This window comes from Scardinius erythrophthalmus, assembly GCF_964197995.2.
Source record: "Scardinius erythrophthalmus genome assembly, chromosome: 17".
NCBI lineage: Eukaryota > Metazoa > Chordata > Actinopteri > Cypriniformes > Leuciscidae > Scardinius > Scardinius erythrophthalmus.
Genome location: NC_138237.1, coordinates 21,059,599 through 21,085,053, shown reverse-complemented (window position 1 = coordinate 21,085,053; position 25,455 = coordinate 21,059,599). Strand labels below are relative to the sequence as shown.

Below are 25,455 nucleotides of genomic sequence, written 5' to 3'. Positions count from 1 at the left end.
GGACTGGACTGGACTGGACTGGACTGGACTGGACTGGACTGGACTGGACTGGACTGGAGATGGAGTACATACGAACACAATTGCACAGGACTGAAAACACAAGGAGAATAAATAGGGAGCAAACAAGGCAGGTAACGAGGGAGGACAGGTGGGACAAATGAATCAATAATCAGGTAACAAGATGGGCTGGGTTAGACAATAGGCATGAGAGCACATGGCACAAGGAAACATAAATGACAAGCCATACACCAAACATGACTAAAACACAAGCACATGGCCAGTGAAAACAATCATAAGCCATGTGCTCACACAAAACGAGACATGAACGCGCTAATGAGAACTCAATACCTGCGTGATCAAACAAAACATGCATTCATTTAATGCAAATTTTACTTTTCACTTATAAGGCTTTCCATAATATAGCACCTTCATATTTGTGTGAACTACTTCATGTGTATTCACCTACTCAATCTCTTAGGTCTTCTTCTACTACGACAGTTATACCATCTGTATGTTTGACCACCATGGGATGTAGAGCTTTTAGTTTTTCTGCTCCGAGTATTTGTTCTAGTCTTTACATTTTTAAATCATGTCTTAAAACATTTTTTTTTAGATTAGCTTATTCTGATTGACAGAGCCTTTGTGTATTTTTATTTTATTTTTTGTTCTTGTTTATATTCATTGTTCATGTATTTTATTGTTTGTAAGGTGTCATTGAGTGTCTTGAAAGGCGCCCTTAAATAAAATGAATGTAAACATAAACTGTGTGCTACACAAAACACAGAAGAGCGTACGGCCCAAACAAACTCGAAATCACACACTCACACAAGAAGACTGGGCATGGTGTTCGGTCCCGGCACTTCTGTCTAGTTTGGTTTCGGCTCTGTGTCGGGATTCGGACATTCATGCTCGTTCTCGTGTGCTCACAACAAAAGATAAAACACATGGAGCATGAATGTCCGAATCCCGACTCAGAACCGAAACCAAACTAGACAGAAGTGCCGGGATCCGAACACCATGCCCCGCACACAAGACAATTCACATGGACAGAAGACAAGACAAGACAGTAGTGTCAGGGCTCTGTCACAAAACCAAGAAAAAACTAGACAGAAGTGACAGAACCCTGACAATATATGGATATAAGAACATGTGTATAAAACAACAATCTCTCAATATGAGGTTGTGCATCTTTGGAAGAAGAGCCGCGCGCAAAGTTACAAAAATGCTGTGCACACCGCCACACGAAATGGGGTCTCACGCACTCAACGCGCAAGGCCGCCTACATCACGCTGACGTTATTTTTGTTGTGCGCACCGTCAAATGCCTTTTTGTCAATAAAGCAGTCAAACAGTTTTTTGCTTGTATATGTCTTAATGTGTGGCAGGCCTATATATGATCATTGAAGTGGTGGCCTTGATCATTGCATGAGAGAAAGAGCACATGCGAGAAAGCAGAAAATAAGTAAAAGCAGACATTGATAAAACAAGCCAACAACATTTATTTTATATTTACCTTGGAAACTGATTATTCACGCATAATTCACATGTGACTCTCATCTACTAAACTCAAAGACCGAGTGAGCAAAATGGATGAGGTCTGATATCTACATTTAAATGAGGTATTGTTGTGTTTTTGTAATGTTTTCCTTTCTTGTAATAATCAAGAAAATGCGTTGCAAAACACATCCAAAACAGATGTGTACAATTTGTCAGGAATTATTGTTTTTAGAGTTGGCTAGCTTGTGCTCTCTAAGACGTACACTCTCTAAGAGTTCACCATGATGCAAGCTGTCTTGTGCTGTCAGAAACTCTGTTTGAAACAAACAACAAACCTCATTCTCCCTGCATGATCCTGAACTATATCTGTGTTTCAGGTGATGCTTGAATCAACTTTTATTAATATGTCACATTTAGAGACATTTAACAGGTCATTTTTTAAATGATCATTCTCATGGAAAGTGAATATTCTGTTTCTTTTGTGTGTTTCAGAGGTTTATTGATCGTCAACTCTGCGACTGGTGGACACAGTTACCACTACACTTCCACCATGCTTCATTTGCGCCTTCCGTCAACTCCTTGCCTTTCCTCTCTCCTCCTCCTGATCTTCCTCTCGGGCCTCACTCATCTCTCTCAGGCCAGTGGCGACACATCCCTCAGCAGCACAGGAAACTGTTCAGGGGAGGACAGCTGCTCTGAGGGCGTCGTCCTGCCGGTGTGGAACCCCCAGAACCCCTCAGTGGGCGACAAGGTGGCACGTGCCATTGTCTACTTTGTGGCCCTCATCTACATGTTCTTAGGCATGTCCATCATCGCAGACCGGTTCATGTCATCCATCGAGGTGATTACGTCTCAAGAGAAAGAGATAACAATCAAGAAACCCAACGGCGAGACCACCACAGCAACCGTGCGCATCTGGAACGAGACCGTGTCCAACTTGACCCTCATGGCTTTGGGATCGTCTGCACCTGAGATCCTGTTATCCGTGATTGAGGTCTGCGGACACAAGTTTGAGGCTGGTAACCTGGGCCCGAGCACAATTGTGGGCAGCGCTGCATTCAATATGTTCATCATCATCGCCATCTGTGTTTACGTGGTCCCAGACGGTGAGGTGCGAAAAATCAAGCACTTGAGGGTCTTCTTTGTGACGGCAGCCTGGAGCATTTTCGCCTACATTTGGCTGTACTTGATCCTGTCTGTCTTCTCTCCTGGTGTGGTGGAAGTCTGGGAGGCCGTCCTTACGTTTCTCTTCTTTCCGATCTGTGTGCTTCAGGCCTGGATCGCAGACCGTCGCTTGCTATTTTACAAATACGTCCACAAGCGCTACCGTGCTGACAAGAACCGTGGCATCATCATTGAGACGGAGGGTGACGGCATGTTCAGCAAGATGGATATGGAGATGGACGGTCAAGGTGCCAATTCCCACCACAAAGAGTCACTTGATGGCATGCTGGCTGGTGTGGAGGAAGGAGGAGGTGGAGGGGAGGAAGAGGAGGCCAGGAGGGAGATGGCTCGTACGCTGAAGGATCTCAAGCAGAGACACCCGGAGAAGGACATGGAGCAGCTGATCGAGATGGCAAACTATCAAGTGCTGGTGCAACAGCAGAAGAGTCGAGCTTTCTATCGCATCCAGGCCACTCGCATGATGATCGGAGCGGGGAACATTCTGAAGAAGCATGCTGCAGACCAGGCCAGGAAGGTGGTGAGCTGCCATGAGGCTAATCCCCAGGAAGAGGACCCTCACACCATCTACCTGGAGTTTGAGCCCTTCCATTATCAATGCTTTGAGAACTGCGGCTCCTTAAAGCTCTCCGTGACCCGACATGGTGGAGACAGTGGCTGCACTGTTAAGGTAATGGTTTCACTGTCTATACACAACAGTACTGTGATTATATTGCTGTTATTGTACTTTAATTATATGGATGTGATATAATTTTGAGGCCAGAAACCTACACGAGTCCCAGCAGCGAGGATGTACTCTCAGAGCTATTTTAAATAATTACAGCACTTAGGAGACAAGCAATTTAATGACACTATTTTAACAGACTTCAGATTAGCCCCTTTTATTATATAAACTGTGAAGTTCAAGTTATATTCAATTATTTTGCGTGATTTTGATAAGAGTTCAAAATATACTATAATATTAATATTAACAACACATAATAATTATAAATAAAACATTTTTTTGATTATGTTATTTTATTTGACTAATAATAACAACATTTATTATTATTATTATTATTAAATATAATAACACAACATAATGATAAAAATGTATATCATGTTGTTATTATTATGTGATATGATTAATAATAAGACTCACTGGATTATTTCAATTAATGGCAAAAGGAATGTTAACTGATATTTCCTACTGATTCACTACAGCTAAAGATATAAATAACTGGCTTAAAACCTTTTGTTGTTGTTTGTAGAATTGAATGATCACACATTTTACAAAAAGTAAAATTTTAACAGACTGTATGTATGAGAATTATTGTTACTCACTGTATATTGTCACTCTTCTAAATATAAAAAAAATAAAGCTGTATGACAACTGTTCCTCTATCTAGGTTGACTATCGCACAGAGGATGGCACTGCTAACGCAGGATCAGACTATGAATTCGCTGAGGGCACTCTGGTCTTTAAACCGGGTGAGACGGTGAAGGAGCTGACAGTCGGCGTGATTGACGATGACATATTCGAGGAAGATGAGCATTTCTACGTACATCTCAGCAACCCTCGTGTTGTCCACCGTGCCGAGGTCTCCATCCTTGACCCTAATGCGGTGTCTCCAGGCAACAGCATTACAGGGTCCAGCCACGTTCCTCCCAAAGCTGCCTTGGGTAACGCGCACACTGCCACGGTGACCATTTACGACGATGACCACGCGGGTATCTTTACGTTCGAGAACAATGCCACACGAGTGAGTGAAAGCGTGGGCATCATGCAGGTGAAGGTGCACAGAACATCTGGAGCGAGGGGGAAGGTGGCAGTACCGTTCCACACTACAGAGGGTACCGCCAAAGCTGGAGAAGACTATGAAGAAGTGGCTGGCAAACTGGAGTTCCTCAATGATGAGACCATGTAAGTTAAATATTTTTCAGGACTTCCAACTCTGAATGTTTAACTAATAATTAATCAATTGTACACAGGAGGATTTCAAGGAGACAAGATGCTCTTTGTCACACTGATTGAACCAGATGTTTGCAGAGAGCGTATGTTTGTGTCCTCGAATAGGCAAGACTGAATCAAGTCATCCTTGTCAGCTCATGGCTGCATCCAAATTTGCATACTTCTAATCACTAGAGAATGGGACAAACTACATCTTAAAATTGTGTTTTGGCATTCAATAATGAAATACAAGTGAAAAGTCACCTTAGAGGAGACAGTAGCCTAAATGAGCAGTGATGCCCCACACATTATTTTCGCAACTAGGGATGCTAACGATTATTAAAAGGTTGATTAATTGTAGATAAGAATTTAAAGAAAATTTAAGATTTAGCAAGGTCACCATTAGAGTGTGTAAAACACGTGCAGCAGACACACAAGGAAATATGAAGCGAGCATGTATCCTAAATATATTATTGTCTTCAAACCATGCAATGGATTAGGTAGGCTAGCATTTATTTAAAAACATAATTAACCAAGGGTCCAAAAAAAAAACCAAACAAGTTATTTTACTGAACATACGAACTACTTCTGTAAACACCACAATAAAAGTACATAGAATAAACAACAAATAGGCTAATATTATCCTGGTTGAAAAGTGATGATCAAGATATCAAGACCTGTCAAACTGAGCAATCAAACCAATCCAAGCGCACTCCAGCTGTAAAACAGTGTCCGATTGGAGCATACAGCATGTCAGTAGCATGTCATGTCACTCTGTGATCTACGCATTGTCTTATCTTGTGAGACTCTAAGTAACGGTATGTGATCTACTATGTTTACTAATGTTTTGTGAAGTTACAGACAAAAATGTGGCACAAATTGTGTATACATACTATTTACATGTGCATCTGCGACACTTTTTAATACAAATACTTAGGCATATTTGTTTCAGTTAGAGACCAGACTATACCGTTATATTCTTCTAGTTGAGACCTTTCAAAGATATGTGACACAAGTCATGTGTTATGTACGATAAATTTACAGATCTCTTTTTCATGTAAAGCAGTTATTTTTTTCACGTTATTAAAATAGAGCACTTCTAATGTCAGCAAACTTAAAAGCACTTGTTAAGTGATGGTCATGTTCCCATATTTACTGTAAAGCCATGCTTCCAGGCTTTAAAGCAACACCCATTTTGTGTTGGTCGTTAATCGATTAATTGATCGTTATTTAAACAATGATCGATTATGGGAATTTATGTAAATCGACATCCCTATTCACAACAGCAAATCAACCTGAAAGGGTCAAACTGGTGGAAATTTTAAATATTGTAAAAGCAACGTGGAGATGGCGTTTTTATCACTCAACAGGCGAGTAAGGTATTTTTATTTAACAGATAAATTGCCATATGTAATTCATTGTAAGCATTATCTATTGTGAAGGGCCCTTTCATTCAGAAGTCAAGTTGCGTTAAAAACGGACGCACGCAAGAAAACCTGTCCAGAGTTCAATCAGTCATCAATCAATAACACATTCGCTGATGTGAGCTGCGTTACACGCGGGATAGTAATGGTGACTACAAAGAAATCTCTAATGTTAATTTTGGTCACGGCTTGTCTTGAAAAACGAAGACAATTTGACGGTCATCTTAGGAGAACCCACACTGCAGGACTGTGAGTCAAATCTTCTGACACTGCCAGAATTTCGTCGGGGATAACATTTTATCGCAACGGTCATTAATCGGCTGTTGGTGAAATGTCAAATTAATGTTCAAAGACTTCATATTTTAGCCTAGGATCAGAGGATTCTTTTAGGATTTGCTAAATTTGTCTCAGAATCGCACAGTGTGCACCCGGCTTTACCGTGTAAGGCTCGTCGCCTTCCATTTTTGCGCTTGTTCTTGTTGCGTGTTCTCAAACTGGAGAATTTGGACTGCAGTACCCATTTCAACCACTAGCTGTCAATATTACATACTGCACCTTTAATGGTGTTTTATTAACACAGAAACCACGTAAACATTACATGAAACTGGAACATGAATTTACATTAAAAACCCAAACTTTTGGGACTGTGGCCCCTCATTTCAAGTCCATCACAGTGTCAATGAAAAATGCTAAATGGGATGCAGACCATAGCTTAACATTTTTATTTGCAGATTGCATGTACATCTGTGTTTGACTGTAGTTAAAGTAAGATGTACCCTGTTGACCTGGTATGATCACAGTATGCATGGATTACAGGCCCCGAGACTAAAAAAGGAACACAAATAGATAAGAGCAAGGCAGAAAGAAATCTGTAAGCCTCACATGAAAACGGATGAACAAGGGATAAAGTTGAAGAGATGTGTGAAGTCTGGAAGAAAGCCAGAGAGAAGGAGATTGAGAATGATAGAGCTGCTGAGTTTTCTCTCAATCCTGAAAATCAATACTGACCCGCACATCAAGCACACTGCGCTGCTGCAGATCTGAGGTGAGCAGGTCAACTGTAGAAAAGAACATGCTGGCAGCAGAGAGAGGGAGGCAGTTGTTGTAAACCGCTTGTCAGGTTATAGGTAAACAACTTAAATAGATGTTGGGGTGAATGGGGCATTGTGAGTCATGGATGGACTGCGTTGACATTAGACAAAAGCTCATGCATTCCAAGATGGAGAATTTCCAATCTTAATAAGCGGCAAGCCAAACTGACATATTCACTGAATGCAACTTCCAAAAAAAAGTGTAAGATAGGATAAAGTGGTGGTATATTTAGTGTGAAAGGGAACTGGGTTCCAGACATTTTTTTATTCTTCTTTTTTTTTTTTTCTTACCAAGAACCCCTTTTTTTTTTCTTAGAACAATCCAGAACTCACATTTCAAAGATACAAATAATTTTGGATCCACATAGATACATAATATGATGATTTGGTAAAAACATTTCTCATCACTATTATAATTAGTTGAGATTTGTTGTGCTGCTTAATGAAGTGTGGAAGGTTTGAAGAGCAGTAGTTATTTAGTACTTATAGTTTAGGCATTTAAAATGCCTTTACCGTAATATTTGATCAATTGAATACATCCTTGATTAATTAAAGTATCAATCTATAACATTTATGTATACAGAAATATGTAAAATAAATATCCACTAAAATATTGGTACCTTTCCACACTTGTCACAAAAACAAGTAGCAATTCTCACCATTTTAACAAACTGAATGAGTAAAAAAATCAATTTTTCATCTAATTAGCACGGCGCATTAACAGTGCGCACTGGCTTCCATGAGCTGAAGCCCAGGGACCTACACGGGGGAGGGGACAACTAGCTGCACAAAAATAATATTTTTTTATATATATATATGGGAGTTTACAGCAATGACATCTGCATTCTATAAACAAACTCACACACCTGTACATTTTCAGGACTCAAAACCGAACTTGTTGACAGAAAAACAGGAGTCGCGCGATATGGTTTAACGTGATAAACTTCGGTTACACTTTATTTTGATAGTCCACTTTAGACATTCTACTATAAGTAACTTTTCAACTACATTTCAACTAACACTCATTTGAGTATTAGTAGGCTGTAGTAGACTGTCAGTAGACTGGTAGGTTATGGTTAGGTGTTAGGGTTCGGGTTAGTAGAATACAGTAAGTTGACTTGTAGTTGCCAAGCTACTTATAGTCAGTAGAATATCTGTTGGGGGACCAACAAAATAGAGAGTTAGCAGATATTAAGCAGACAGTCTACTAATACTCTAATGACAGTTAGTTGACAAAATAAAGTGTTACATAAACTTCAAAAGGCTATGATTTAACCAGACTAAATAAACGTGAGCACTGCATGTTTCAAAGTAAAAACGCGGTGCTGTCACGCATTTTACATAATCGCACTTTCAGAACAGTTTGCAATCACCGAATAGCCCACATTCATACCAAGTGATTGCTTTGATCTACTGCTAATTATGGTGTTTATAGCATACCTGTACACATGCCACATTTCGACCAGGAAAGTTTCGTTGGCACTTTTTTTTTCATCTTCTGTATAATGTCTAGTGCAGGTATGACGTCAGAACCCAGAAGACTAGTTTAGCGCTGGTTCCTTTGAGATTTTCCTATGTGGTTTAACAATTATTATTATTATTTTTTATGTGTGTAATAAAGCCTGTGGTAAACATAAGTCGAAATACTTTGACCGTAATGTTGTAGCCCAGGGGCATCTGGTTATGCTAATTAGAGGATAATAGTCTGCTTTAAAGGGTTAGTTCACCCAAAAATGAAAATTATGTCATTAATGACTAACCCTCATGTCGTTTTAAGCCCGTAAGACCTCCGTTCATCTTCGGAACACAGTTTAAGATATTTTAGATTTAGTCCGAGAGCTTTCTGTCCCTCCATTGAAAATGTATGTATGGTATACTGTCCATGTCCAGAAAAGGTAATACAGACATCATCAAAGTAGTCCAAGTTCAGTGAACAAAACAAAACAAAACAAAAAAATCTGTGAAATTTTGACACTTTAGCTGACATTTTTGCAGTACAAATACTCCTACAATGGCCTGGAAAATATTACTGGCACCCTTAACAAGTAGAGCAGCAGTTAAATTGGAAATGGTGTGTTATGATTCTTGGTTTTGCTGTGAGCAAATAGGGGTGCATTTAATTGCCATTCTAGAGCCATTCAAGTCAATTTATCCCCTGTTTATAGGAAATAATTCTATTAAAATGACACTTAAAGGGTTAGTTCACCCAAAATTGAAAATTATGTCATTAATGACTCACCCTCATGTCGTTCCAAGCCCGTAAGACCTCCGTTCATCTTCGGAACACAGTTTAAGATATTTTAGATTTAGTCCGAGAGCTTTCTGTCCCTCCATTGAAAATGTATGTATGGTACACTGTCCATGTCCAGAAAAGGTAATACAGACATCATCAAAGTAGTCCAAGTGACTACAGTGGCTCAATCTTAAGTTTATAAAGCGACGAGAATACTTTTTGTGCGCAAAAAAACCCCCAAAATAACGACTTTATTCCACTATTCATTTCCTTCTCTCTGGGCCTCGAGTTTTTTCACGTAGTATAAATGCGTAGCGCTTCTGTGTTGTACGTCACACGCATCACACACATGACCAGCGTCGGCCAATAGTGAGCCTACGTGTGACGTACAACACAGACGCGCTACGCAGTTATACTACGTGAAAAAACTCGAGGCCCAGAGAGAAGGAAATGAATAGTGGAATAAAGTCGTTATTTTTGTTGTTTTTTGCGCACAAAAAGTATTCTCATCGCTTTATAAACTTAAGATTTAGCCACTGTAGTCACTTGGACTACTTTGATAATGTCTGTATTACCTTTTCTGGACATGGACAGTATTCCGTCCATACATTTTCAATGGAGGGACAGAAAGCTCTCGGACTAAATCTAAAATATCTTAAACTGTGTTCCGAAGATGAACGGAGGTCTTACGGGCTTGGAACGACATGAGGGTGAGTCATTAATGACATAATTTTCATTTTTGGGTGAACTAACCCTTTAAGTGTCATTTTAATAGAATTATTTCCTGTAAACAGGGGATAAATTGACTTGAATGGCTCTAGAATGGCAACTAAATGCACCCCTATTTGCTCACGGCAAAACCAAGAATCATAACACACCATTTCCAATTTAACTGCTGCTCTACTTGTTAAGGGTGCCAGTAATATTTTCCAGGCCATTGTAGGAGTATTTGTACTGCAAAAATGTCAGCTAAAGTGTCAAAATTTCACAGATTTTTTTGTTTTGTTTTGTTTTGTTTTGTTCACTGAAAATCACTGTGTTGATGGCCATTTTTTAACACTTTCCAGAAAGAAGTGTTGCAGAATAAGAAGTGTATTATTCTATGCTTTTTGGCCAAATCTGAACATTAGATTGATATTTCATCATGTTTCCGTTTGCATGCTAAATTATCTCGCCAAAGGCACAAAGTGAGTTAAGACTGCCACTGGTGCTCCCTACAAAACAATATGTTCATGACGCACCTGATTCCTCTGGTTTGTAAGATTGGACTGGGAACAATATGACATGATTGAAGCGGAGCACAATGAATGAGAAATGAGAGAAGGGATGGATAGAAGCTTCGATCGAAGATATTAGTTGAAAAGTGAGAGAGCATGAAATGAAGAGAGGCAAAAAAATGTGCAAGGCATCATGGGATGGACAGAATTAAACCATGATGTGATGATAAAGCACAAGCTATAATTCGCAGAGGAGAAAGAGATAAAAACGAGAAAGAGAGGAGGTGAGAGGCAGGTGCGCGGGCGGAAGGGAAGGTAGAATGAGGGTGATTTGTTTGAACAGTTCACTCATGCTGTTCAGTGTGTTGGGCAACTAGAGAGGGTTACAGAAGTCAAGCACCGTGTGGGAGTGTGTGTGTGTTTTTACATGAAATGTGTCATACTGAAAGCGTTGTCTATCATGGAAAGATCTGACCTGTGTAAGTGTATGTTGATTCTGAAGAGTGTGTGTGAGTATTTTTGGAGGTGGGTGAATGACCGTGTACCGTATACAAACTTTTGCATGTGTTCAGAGTTGGAATCTGAGAACCAGAACTGGAAAAAACTGGGACCAAATGATTTTCATGATAACTAGGGATGCAACAATATTAAAATACTGATAAACTGATAATTATTAATTATATTATAGTATATACGTATGTCACCCAAAGTTTCACTTCAACCTTGATTAAACCTATCAATTTTACCTTAAATGTAGAACAGTAACCAATAAAAAAATAATAATAAAAAAGAATAATAATTTGAATTAAAAAACATTGTTCGTTTATACAGCAAAATGTGCATATGTATCCTTATTTACACAGTCATGTGAACAGAAAGTCACCAAATAGACTGATCTATTTTACTCGGATGTACGTCACAATACAGAAGAAAGGATCTGTCGTTATATGTTACACCTTGAATTGAAATTTTGTTGTGCATTTGCAGCCATTTTAGTTGCAGTCTGTAACTCTGTATGGCCAATAACCGATAAATGGTCGATGTCAAAGTTCTATTTTGTGTAATTGAATGTAAAATGAAATGCTCAATCATTAATGTAACTTTTAAGAAACCAGAATTGTTCAGAATCATAACGAGAGTCGTTAAATTCCTTACAATTCCCATCCCTAGATGAGTGTGATCACTCATGAGAGCATGTTGGAGGTGGTGTGGAATTGTGTATTGTGAGTCTGTGTGGGTGGATCTGACTGCACATATGAGTCTCTTAGTTTGTACATATATATTTCGGTTGCCTGCGTTCATGCTCAAAGCTTGTTTGCACATGTGTGGGCAAAAAAATGCATGTGAGCGTCTGTTTTTAGCAGCTTGGAAGTTCATCTATTGCTTTTTCATTTGCTTTGAATTGGTTTATGGTTTATTTGTCTGTTTGCATTTGCATATGGATATGAGTGTGTTTGTCAGTGGATTTCTGCTGACCAGACAGCTGAACCGCCTCTGCCTAACAGCACAACAGAAGCTTAACTCTTATTCCCACTCCAGTCATAATTCTAGAGAGCTGACACCTGACAGCAGCAGACCAGGGGATTCTTGGTACATATGTGTGTGTGAGAGATAGTAAAGGGGTCCAGCGTTTCAAGCTGCTAATGAGGATCAGTAAGGACTGGGCTGAAATTCAAGAGTGCATTTTGGTGTGTATTCATTCCCATTAGAGAAGAATGACATATAGAGAGAATTTTAAACACTCCCAGAAACCTTAGCAGCGATTGCAGGATGATCAGTTCACCCTCTCCCCCGCACCCACTGTATGTTTATGTGACTGCTTGTGTTATTTTCCTGTTTGTTCTTCTGTTCTCAAAAGAAGATGAGAATCCATGCCAAAGAAAATTGAGTTGAAGCGGTGTGAAGTGGGCTATGAGTGCGCTTATGTAAGCGTTGCTCTCAGAGAAAGCTGAAAACATGTACGCTGCAGAGGCTTACATGATGATCTGCATGAGTAAAGAAAAGAGCGAATCAATATGAGCGGGATCTGTCAGCTCTGAGAGTTTGTGGGGTGTGACGAATCGATAGTGACCCAGCCTCCTGACACAAACAATCTGCATGCTGAACATTCCCACTGATTTAAACATGTGGGAAAGCCTTAGGACTATATTTAAAAACACATTCTATAATGTATCTTCATCCAGATTGTGGCATTAATGGTGGGTCGCAACCTTTTATGGTTGTATTTGAGTGGCTCTGTAGTGCAACCCTTTTCACCTACAGTAACCAAACTTCATACACTTATAGATCTCATTGGGCCAAACTACTGTCGTAGATTTTTCCCTAAACCTAACTAAGTACCTAAGTCTACCGGGGCCATGTCCAATCGACGATCTCCCTGGCCCGTCTCCAATCGACAACCCCTAACATCTCCAATCGACGCTTAAAAAATACCTGAGCCGTCTCCAATCGATGATCCCCCCTGGGCCGTCTCCAATCGACGATCCCTAACGTCTCCAATCAACGCTTAATATATAGTCTACCTAACTAACTTGCTTCCCTAACTAGCTTTCTTCCTGCGCAGGAATAATCAACAAATAGACCTTAGCAAATGTCCTTTAAATGCTTTAATCACGGCCGGAGGATCTCTCGAGCAGTACTCAGAGAATCTCCCCCAAGAAGAACCAAGGCCGGAGGATCTCAGACAAATTCCATTGAGAATCCCACCAACTAAAAGAATACAACAGTTTTTATAGAATAAGGAGGTATGGCAAAAATGTCATACTGCATTACATAATTTCCCCACAATTTGATTGTTTTTTTATAGACAAACCCATCTGTTACCAGGTAAAGCAAACTTTGTTTTAATGATTACTTCATTGTTAATCACAAGGTTCAAATTTAGTCATCTGTCTGGTTTCAATTCCCAAATGTGTTATTTATACACCCACACAACCAAAGTAAAAGTGGTATGGCAACACAACATACAACATTCAAAAACACAGGACAGAACGTTTTAGTACATTGTGTTTCAAAGTGTTATCATGTTAGGCCCAAAAAGAGAAGTACGGTTAAATGCTAGAAACATGGTTAGTTTAATATACAGTTTACTATTTTATCTATTAAAAATCCACCACACTACTTTTGCACACCAACCCAACAGAAAGTCGGCTATTATGGGTTGTTTGAAAAACGCATGCTCTGGAATTTGATATACTTCTCCCAGGGGATTCATCAGATTGCTACCGAACTTGGTCAGCATGAAGCCAAGACATTGAGGATGCTAAATTGAAAGGATGCTAGATTTTTGATATTTCGAATGGTTAAGCCGTGGCAAGGCAACAAATTTATGGCAAAAAACAGGAAGTGTGTTATAACTTCTGCATACATTGATGTAGTTTGTTGTAAGTTTGTCTGTATGTTTGTTGTAAGAGGGCGATCACATGGATGTAACTTTTGTGAGTGTGTCACTTTCAAAATGCTTTGGAACTACTTGCAAATTTTGCTAAATTTGTGTATGCAAGAGTCTGTTTGCATGAATACGCATGAACTACTTGTGCATTTTGTGTATGCAAGAGAGAATTCATACAGGTTTAGAATGACATGAGTGTGAGTAAATGGCAACATTTTTGGGTTAACTGGTTGCACAGAAGATTTCTATACGTGGTTGAACATGAAGTGCAGGCATGCTCACATACAAGAACATGCATCAGCGTATTCATGCAAACAGACATGTTTGCGGTTTAATAATTGATGATTTCTGTTGCCATTGGATGAAGCATGCAAGCTTTTTCTCTGAAAGCTCAACTGGAGACAAAGCATCTTTGTGTCATTTTTTTCATAAGATGGGGAAATAGAGATTAAATGGAGCAAATCTTTTCTCCAGATAGTGACAGCACTGATTAGCATTTTGCTGCTTGTTTTTTTGTTGAAAAACAAGTTCTTGTACCACTTCATCAACCTCACTTCTCTTCACAAACACACATACAAATTGGTGAAGCCCTGCCAAGCTCATAATGTTTGAATGTTTCTGCTAATGCTGCCACCATAAGCTATGGCTTTAAATTCACTCTAATTCAGAAAGCCTTCAGGCGCAGCAATTCACCATCAGATTAGTGCATCTACATGAAATTATATCCCTTTAATCCTGTAATGTCTTGTTATTCACCTTAAAATTTTTACTTAAAATATTTAATATGCAATCAGAGACTGGATTTTTAATGGAAACTGGCCATCAGCAAAGGGCAGCCAATAAGATGAAAATATATTCCAAGTCTTCTGTGGTTTCATAGATCCGAAGGAGACATATTTGAGAAATGTGCAAAGTGCAAGAAATGTCAGCATCAAAGTATTATATGGCAAAATTAGCATAAAAATGAATTACAATATAGCGATTATTATTAGGGGAACCAATTCCAGTACTTTCATTAGATCCCTATTTCAGCTCATCTTAAAGGGTCACGCCAAGCATTTTCCTCCAGTAATTCACCCCTACCCCTTTCTTTCATGCTTCCCATAGCTATTTTCATCACTCCATCCATCTCCATGGGTATCAGAAAGTGAACGAGAGAGCTGTTTAATTTCACACTGCCTCTACAAATAGACTAGGATATAAACAAAGCGGGAATCAGATCAATGGAAATGGAGGGCCGAGGTGAATGAATGTTTGAGAATGAATGTGTTGTTCAGAAAGATCACTGTTGAAGGTGAACATCATAATCTTTAAAGAGGCACTCAGTCATTGTTCATCATTAAAAAAGATTTGCCTTTAAATAAGAGTACTTGAAAGATGTGTTAAAATCATGTTCGCTCTCCCAAAATGCCAGTCATATTGGTTGCCTAAAAGTTTATTTCCCCAATGGAGGGCGCCATGTTGAGATCACGTGACCTGCTTAAGTGTCTTCGCTGTCAAAAATAATTAGTGTTAATCAGTGTCTCTTATTTTCACCAAGGCTGCATTTATTTGATCAACATCAATTGTTCTTTGTGATCCCATTTTTCAAACTTTAGTTAGTGTGTAATGTTGCTGTTAGAGCATAAATAATACCTGTAAAATTATAAAGCTCAACGTTCAATGCCAAGCGAGATATTTTATTTAACAGAAGTCCCCTTTCAAAGCCTACAGCGAACGGCCGGTTTGGACTACATCCCTCTACTTCCTGCTTTAATGGCGTCACTAGAACAGTTTTTTGACTAACCTCCGCCCACAGGAACACACAAAAAAAGGGGGCGTGGTCTTGTTGCGCTCCCACGGAGAAGAGGAAGAGTTGCGTTTGTCGCCATGTCGTCGAGACGCTGTTATTTTCATCCCGGAGTCAAATCACCTTTGTTTGGCCTTCCCAGGGACGCATCTGAGCGCATGCATCTCCACGTTATGGTAAGAGGCGTGACTTTTCCAGGCAACGTGCGCTAAGCTGCTGTCGAATCACAACACAGGAACCGCTGGCACAATCAGAACTCGTTACGTTTTTCTGAAAGAGGGACTTCATAGAACAAGGAAGTCATCAGCCCGTTTTTAGCACTGTGAAAACAGCGGTATACAGATAAGTAAATTGTGTGAAAAATACTGTTTTTTTACACGCGAAACATGAACACATGTTATATTGCAGACTGTAAACACAAAGCTTCAAAAACACAGGAAAAACAGGACCTTTAAAATAAAAGCATTTATTTGGAATATGAATCTTTTGTAACATTATAAATGTCTTCACTGTGACTTTAGATCAATTAATGTATCCTTGCTAAATAAAAGCATTCATCTCTTTTTTTCTTTCAAGAAAAAACCTCTTACTGACCTCAAACTTTTGAATGATAGTGTATATGTGTGGCTGAAGGTGTGAAATAGCTGTTGATGCTCTGTATTTTTTTTTTTTTTTTTGTAAAAGGCCAAAAATAAAAGAAAGTAATTGAATTTTATGAATCTGTTTGTGCGTGTGACCATAAGATAACACTGGTAGAGAAGAGCAGCTTGTACAGAACTACTTGCAACTGCCCGTAACCCCACAGTTTCCTGTGAAAAGAGAGAGAGTTAGTGATCAAAGAAGTGAGATCCAGTGATTAAGCCCAGCTGCTCTTGTGTCCCCTCAAAACCCTGAGTTAGCGCCCCACACATATGGAGTCTCTTCCGCCACCTCTCCCGAAACATTACGGCTGTCATTTTCACCCTTGTTCACACCCGAAGTGTGACCATCTGATGTTCTGGATATTTCCATATGACATCAGTTTGGTTTGAGGATTGTTTATCTGCAACTATATGTGTCACTGCGAACAAAGCACTTTGATTGGCTGGATGGTTTATATGATGGGGATATCTTGTTGAGGAAAAGGACTCATTTTAAGTAATGACCACATTCCAGCTGGCAATGACAGCGATGCCATCATGCCTGCCTTTGAATCTTTCTTCTCTTCCTCCCTTTCTCTGCCTTCCCCCTCCTATCTCCATCCATCATTCCCACCAACCCCAGCTCTGAATTATGAATCATGAACAGCACGGCACAATTATGATATCCATGCCAGTACTTTGAAGATGGGGGCAGAACAATGCAGCGAGAGCTTAGTTTCTATTTTAATTTATCAGGGGCATGGCGTAAGTGTTTCAGATTTAACGTTATCATCCTTCTGTTTTCCTCTCTCTATTTTTTGAAGTGAAGATAATCGTATGGCTTACCTCAATTGGCCTATTAGAGTCTTATTTTAGATTTGAAGCCGAGCAATTTTCCCAGACATAAATATAATTTGATTTTGCAGTGCTTTGAAGCACCATTATCTTATGAAATCAAGCTTATAGATTTGAGCATGTTCATTTTTTTATAGGGAAAGTTTAAAATGTATTTAACAATCATAAAACAATTATTTCTGACATAAATATTAATAACCACCCATTTTACAGAAATAGTGTTTAAAGAAGAACATTTTAGTGGAAAAATATTTATACTTATGCTCTCTGTGGTCGCATACAGTCTAGCCGCAAAAGTGCTAAAAAAGCTCCTGTACTACTTTCCATTGGAAATGAATGAATAGCGCTTTGTTGTTTGTTGGAGTGAATAGGTGGCTACACTCTTCCATTGCCTGTGTATTACTGACATGCATTATAGAGTGTCCTGAATATGAGTGTGTGGATTTCCTTATATAAAAGTGTGATGGTCTGTTCAAGCAGCTTCTGAAATGTAAGTGCTGTATATGTTATTTAGCAGCCATCTGGCATCTGTAAGACCACTGTCCTCCTCAAATGTGGTTCTGCTGCCAGTTAGTATCTATGAAAACTGATATTTCTATTTTCTGTGGAATGTGGTGAAATGTTTGGGAGCTAGAAATGGTCCCACTCCTCCAACACACACTTGTCATCCTCTCTCAATTTATCCAAGTCTTCTGCTTCATCTTCTTACGTGACATTTTTATTTTTTAGCTCTTCTTTGCCGCTCGTCATCGCCAGATTTGTCTCACAGACATTTTTAATGCCAGGTCTGTGTATCTGGAGCATTTCTTTACGACTGCATGCGTGTGAGTTGAAAATTTAAATTAATCATTTAGAAACCAAGAGACATGCCAGTTTCTCTCTTTCTTTCTCTCTCTCTCTCTCTCTCCCTCGTTCTTTTTCTTTTTCTGATCCTATTATGTGTGCAAGCAAAGAGAATGACATTCAACCAAGCTGGAAATGGATTTGTGCTTTTTGTCAGTCAAAGCTTTGCGTGTGTGTGTCCGTGTCAGTGTGCGGATAGAAATAGACATCCTCCCACGGTTCATTAGGGAGAGAAAGAGAGAGGGAACGTGACTACAGGGGAGCATTGGACAGACTGTGACACTGTAAATGAGACTAACCGTAGGGCATCTTTTTTGTGTATGTACTTCATCTTCCGCTCTTACCATATTTTACCACACACTTGTTTTCTGTCTGGGTGTGGCTAAACTGCAGGCGTAAATTACCGTCCCACGCGTTCGCATGTTCGCCCACAGCCCCGTAGCCCACTCTCGCTTCAAAACGCATCCCGACACCCACGCATCTATTTAACGCACAGAAATGCTTTTTGTGTCAGTGCGTTGGCTGGGCCTCTATGACACAGCCGGTACGTGCCAACGTATGAAACAGAGTCACACTGTATCCATCACTCTTCGGCGCAGTTGTTTATCCAGCATTATTTGTTTTTCCCTGGTGGCAGCCCTCCATGTGCGCATAAACCTGCGGTGCAGAAATGAAACGCGGTGCGGTGTGCTGTGATGCGGTTCACAGAAGCTTGTAATGAGCGACTGGGGACTAGCGTCCCGTCTCAGGCCACTGGTGCTGCTTTAAGCTGCAAAGACAGACAGGCACTGACATACACAAACATAAGACACAAATACTTTAATTAGGTTAATACCTCTCAGCTCGGAGCCATAGTGCTGTTATGTTATGAAATGCTTTTGCACACAAATAGGGATTATTACCGTATTTGACTAAATGTTGTTTTGTTTGTACAAAGCACATTCTTGCATTGGGTGAACAGATGTGCAGTCGCACATTTTTTTTGCGTAGAATGTTGCAATGGTTTGGGTTTTCGTTAGATTTGCTATAAACATTTTAAACTGGCAATGCTCTAATTTTGGCTTTTGCTATCACAAGAAACCAGCAGCGCCATTTGTAGCCTTAAGGAACAAGAGTGAATTTGGCATTGAATTCGTGAATTTGATGCTCAAGAATTTCTTATTAATATCAATGTTGAATACAGTTGTGCTGTTTTTGTGAAAACATAGGATTCTTTGATGAATAGAAAGTTCAAAATAATAGCATTTTGTCGAAAAGAAGAAATTTTGTAAGATTGTAAATATTTTCACTTTTAAACTTGATGAATTTAATGCATCCTTGCTGAATAAAAGTATTAATTAAAAAAAATGTATATCTTACTGACCCCAAACATTTGAATGGTAGTGCATATACTATATAATCTCAGAGTATATACCTTCCAGTTTAATGCGTTAATAAATCTGGTCACCAGAGCACCATTTCATCAACATTAAAAACTGCACATTTTCAAAACACATCTGTGTTTTGTTCCATTCTTCTCTGCTGTGTCTTGTAGAATGCGAGAACATGTCATGTGTCAAATATAGACTATTCCATCGCATATCATCTTTATTTCATCACAGGTTCTTTTGAGCCTGTCAGCATGAACTCTGAAGCTTCTGTTCTTCCAGGCCACTGTGATGCAGGAGCATTTTCAGGAGACAAAAAAGCAAGGAAGAGATTAAGGCAGATTTATGCTGAATCCGAAACAGAATGAATCTCTTGCTAACGTGCTGCATGTATTTGCATACAATCCGCCAATAAAGTGCAATTCTGTGGTGAGACTGTCCAGTGATAATAGATTTGCCCACCTCATATGGTTATTTATGTAGTCCCCATTTCCAGCATCTTATAGAATCTTAGACACCATAATGAGGCCTCTCTCATGCACAGATGCGTGTGATTTACATTTTCCTGTAATACTAGGCAAGAAGGAAAACAATGATAGATGGATAGACATTAACTCTTGCAACTACCCCACCTACTACCCCCTTCTTTTTTTATATTCATGCTCTTTCTGTAACCCGTCTGGCTTTCGCCCACATAGTTTAAGTTAAACAATTAGGGATTACAGGAGTATATGATTCCAGTGAAAGAGAGAGAACTTTGCTAAAATTAATTACATTCTTAATCTTATCATATCTCAGATCTCTCTCTCACACACACTCCTCCTGTAATTATGAGTCTTGTCTCTGTAACTGAGATGATCCCTAAAGCTCCCCTCCATCTCTCTCTTCCCTCTTTTACTACTCCTCTCTTAGTTCTTAATAAGCAGCATGCAATATTGTTATATAATTCTCAAACGTTCTCTATGCTACTTTAAAACCAAATGATGAAAAGGGATCTGTTCTTCTGCAACCATTTCAATGGGTTTTAGACCCAAATATAATCAAAAAGAATTTCCTTTTTCTTTCTCACTGACATGTGGTAATTATATTGAATTGTTGTATATTCACCCCATGTCTAGAACTTATTCAGTGTAGACAATTTAACACAAATAAAAACATCAGTTATTGGCTGGAAAGTTTTTTTTGTTTTGTTTTTTAGTTTAGTGTCCAATTCTAACTAACTATTAACTATGACTTTTGCCTCAATAAACTCAATTACCGCTTATTAATAGTAAGGTAGTTGTTAAACTCCGGTCAATTTTAACATTGAGCTCATTTTTTTTTGTAAATTTGGAGTGCTGTCAATACAGAGAACAACGACAAAAATCGGTGTAGCACACATACCTGTATTTACATCCTGTTTTCGGTCGAAGTCCACAGTAGTCGATTGTCGAGTTCACACGCATAGGTTTAGTACCTATGATCACGCGCGTGAACTCGACAATCGACTACTGTGGACTTCCACCGAAAACAGGAAGAAAATACAGGTATGTGCGCTGGCTGAATAAACATCATTTTTATTCATATCTTTCACATCTACTGCAGTCAAATTCACCCGTGTTCACTCCGAAGGAATCACTCACATTGGCTGTGCACTTGTAATGACATATCAAGGATGTTAAGAGGCTAAAAGCAGGTTTAAAACTTGCCCCATTGAAGTCAACAGGGTGCAAATTTTAAAAAGAGGATAACACGGTGTAGGCAACACCGATTTATGTCGTTGTTCTCTGTACTGACAGCACTCCAAATTTACAAAAAAATTAGCTCAATGTTAAAATTGACCAGAGTTCTCCTTTAAGTTTAGGTATTGGGTAGGATTAAGGAATGTAGAATATGGTCATGCAAAATAAGGCATTAATATGTGCTTTTTAAGTATTAATAAACAGCCAATATTCTAGTAATATGCATACTTATAAGCAACTAGTTAATAGTGAGAATTGGAACCTAAGCTAAAGTGTTACCTTTTTTTGTTTGCTTTATTTTGTTTACTATTATTAGTTATCTGGTCATATTACTGTACATATTTAATTATTTTTAACTATTTTAAGATTTAGATTATTGGTTCTAAGTGCTCTTTTAAGAGCACTATCTCTTTGGAAGCTTTCTATTTAAGAGCATGTAGATGTGAGTTTCTGTAAGGATGGCAGGGCTGTGTGTTTGTACGTTAATATTTTATTGAGCTATTAAAAAAGTAAAACAACCTTCATTAATATTACTGTTAGGTAGCAAACTCAGACCACACACACAAACTCTCTGAGCTCTATTCTCTAACCAGTTTTTCAGGGACTGTCTAGCATCCCAGAAGTATTTCCTCTATTCCTCTATGAGCACTTATTTTTTCTCATACCAAGAGTATAGACTTTTAATAGCACATTGCAGAAGGAATATATTCATAATTTATACTGTCCATTATCGTGTTGTGATGCCTAAATTCACTTTTATTTTAGTTTTTAGTGTTTTGTTTTTAGTGTAACAAATACGCTACTGTTAAAAAGTTTCAGGTTGTTTCAAATTTCTATCAAATAATCCCAAAAAAATTACCATGGTTTCCACAGAAATATTTAGCAGCACAACTGTTTTCAACATTGATAATAATAATGTTTCTTGACCAGCAAATCAGCATATTAGAATGATTTCTGAAGGATCATGTGACACTGAAGACTTGAGTAATGATGCTGAAAATTCAGCTTTGCCAACACAGGAATAAATTAAAACATGATAAAATAGAAAACAGTCATTTTAAACTGTAAAAATGTTTCAAAATATTACTGTTTTTTTGTATTTTTGATTAAATAAATTAAGCCTTTGTGAGCATAGGAGACTTCTTTCAAAAACAAAAAATCGTACAGAACCCAAACATTTGAATGGTAGTGTAAATTTCTGCCTTGTTTCGGTTATGGGTCACAACATGAAAATAATTATTAGTATTTTGCATCAGCTTGAAATTCAATATTCCATTTTTGTCAATAGAGCATGTTTGATTCCATCTTTTGCCCAAGTTACAGACTACCAATACAAGGAGGTTGTCTGAGGTGAATGTGAACTGAAAAAGCAGAACTAAAAAAAGAAAGAAATCTCACCACTGACACTGAGATTTGTCTAACACAGAGAACTGTGGCCCTGAGGGACGTCTCTCTGTTCATAACTTGGTCTTTCTTTCGGAGTGAATATGGTTATAGGCAGTGCTTAATTTGTAAATTATCCAAAACAGCAATTCTGCGCTGTGACCTGTCATCCAAAACTTACCATACAACTTTTCCCGGAACATACAATGACGTGACTAAACGATGATGGCACAACTATAAGAGCTTCATTCACAAGTTTCTGCACAACCCAACACCCTAGTGTATTATTCAGTCACGTATTCTGTCTACATTAAGTCCAAATATCATTCAGTTGGTCAGTGATATTCTCTCACCGACAATGTCATTGCCTCTTTCATTACGTTTAATTATATCTAACACCCATTGCTTGTGTCTCCCGCTATCCTGATTAGTATTAGTCGTCCAGCAGGGGTGCAGTTCCGGCTTCTCTGGATTCTTTTTTGATCAGAACTCACTTTGCGCAAAACAATAAGCAGTAAGCACCAACCAAGAATGATTTTGAAATTAAGATATCTGATTGGTCGAAAATATATATGTTGAGGGCCAATAGCAAAACATAACCTCCAAATACATCTGGAAAAACTTGTGCTCGCTCTGTCTCACTGCACGTACTGTCATAATGTAATGCACTTTCTCATGCCGGATCATTTAATAACATAACACAAAAATCCCAAATCTGACATTTTCCGGAACAGGATCCAGCTCAAATTAAGCACTGGTTATAGGTAGAAACAGCTTTAACCATCTAAACAGGATACATTTTCCTCAAATTCCTCTCAAAAAGCTCGCCTCGAAAGAATCCACAGTGATGTTTAGCTGTGGTATGACTACAGCATCTTAGCCTTCTGCGCCAAGCTGCCTTAAAGATAGAATCCCTTGAGAACCTCTGAAATTCTCCATTTTGTTTCTCAGAGGTAAATCAACCATGCTGGCGTCGCACAGTCATAATAAGCTCTTCTACAACACCAGTCACTTATATTCATTAAAGCAAGACTTTCCACTGCCTTCTCACAACAAATCAAGGCCAAAAAGCAAAGCTAGTGTGGTGAAGATTAAGATCAGGGATGAACACAATCAATTGTTAATGAATGAGTGGAACAGATGACCTAATCAGACCTGTAGAGTGATGGAAAACGAAAAACGGAGATGTAGCATGAGGGAAAAGGATGAAAACGTTCCATCTTGACTTTCATTCCCTGTAATTGATCATTTCATGAGACCAGAGAGGCATACTTTCATCAGCAGTGTGAACGTGAATGTTTCACAGAAATGAGAGATAGGAAAGGAGAGATAAGCATGCTAATATATAGCAGCTAGCTTTTGGAGCGGTAGCTAATCCAGCTGCGCTTCATTAAAGCGCACATCAAAGACATCGAACTGTGACGCAAAGGAGGAGGGGAGAAGGGGGATCAGAGAGAGAGAGAGAGACAGACAGAATTTCTCAAGGGTCTGATCAGACCAGTCAAGTATTTATGAAAGCAGAAAGCCATGACACCCCAGTGCCTTTGTTAGGTGCTGACAAAACATTTGCTGAGTGTGTTTTTTTAGTAAAATCATTCATTTTTAACCTCTCATTAGTGTCTGGCACACTTTCTGAGCGGCTCTCGCTATGCAGGCCTTGGTGAGAAATGAGTTCATAGAGCTTTGTGTTGTAAATTACCAGCAGAAAAATCATGGTGTTATGTATTTATGGTCACACTTGAAATACGGCCAATGAGAAGCCATTTATCTGTACACAACATGAAATGTGGCATAGTCTCAGCCAATTAGGCCAACGTCAAGTTAAGGATTTTGAACCAATAAGATTTTGTAGTGGGTGGGATTAAGCAGCACAATGCTGCACAAATTCACCTTGTTTCGGGTGCAGCCATTTGTTACTTGAATGTGTGAGGCTTCAGGTGTCATTTCGATTTTAGCTGCACACACACACAAAAAAAAACAGTCTGTTATGCTGCTTGATGTTGCACGCAATTGTAATCACACTGGTTGTAGCACAAAATTATTTTAGACATTTATTTACCTGCTAATGAATTGAAAGTCACGCATATTAACAGGAAATAGTTTACTTCTGCATTGAAAAATGTAATAAAAACCAAGGGATTTACAAATTGTTTTATTGCTCTTAACTTTTTACGACCAAAAAAAAAAAAACTTTTCAGCTTCATCATATTATGTTGGACCAGCCGTTCTGTGAGAGTGCTCACTGTCTGTACTTTATTTTATCGGTCAAATGCTAATGGATTTACAGGTCAAGTCTACTGCTAGCCTCACCTTCAGGAGCTCCTCTATTTGCATCAAAAAGCAGTGCTTCAGTCCATGCTGGCCTTTGTCTCTTACACACAGACCAGAAAGTCTTCTCAACAGTGAGGAAGTAAGAAAGAAAATGGAGGAGAATTTATGAAGGAAGCGAAACGGAAACTGATAAAGGTAGGGTGGGCAATTTCGGAGAGGCTAGCGATAGCAAGCTAGCTTTGAAAGCATAAGATCCCACCCTCCCTTCAGAGGGTCTCCAAACCCACACCTCCTCCAAAACACATGAACACAGCCAGAGAAGAGGCTGCAAAGCATCACGATACGAGAGACAGCAATAAATTGCCTCATGTCTCAAAGCACATAACATTACAAAAATAATGAACTTACTTACTTAAAGACCCACTCCGATGAAAATCATGTTTTTCTAGGTGTTAACATGTTCTTGTGGCATTTTTTCTGATGTTAGAGGACATATCTTGAGAAAAATAAGCTCAAAGTTGTATTTCTGAGTATTTCTGCATTCAAATGGCTGTGAATCAGTAGCAGACGCTAAAATGCCGGCTAAAATAGACTGGAGTTGTGACCTAGTAACTCCACTGGGCGGGGCCACAAGTTCATACT

At 38.9% G+C, this 25,455-nt stretch overlaps 1 protein-coding gene across 1 annotated transcript in view; it reads left to right on the top strand.

Moving 5' to 3' along the window:
* Positions 1-2,046: 2,046 nt before the first annotated feature.
* Positions 2,047-25,455, top strand: part of slc8a4a (solute carrier family 8 member 4a) — a gene marked incomplete at both ends in the record, with an annotated part of 36,854 nt that continues 13,445 nt past the window's right edge. The window contains 2 exons of the mRNA XM_081389906.1: positions 2,047-3,348; positions 4,067-4,581. Coding sequence (XP_081246032.1) covers positions 2,047-3,348; positions 4,067-4,581 — 1,817 coding nt within the window. The remainder of the gene's footprint in view (positions 3,349-4,066; positions 4,582-25,455) is intronic.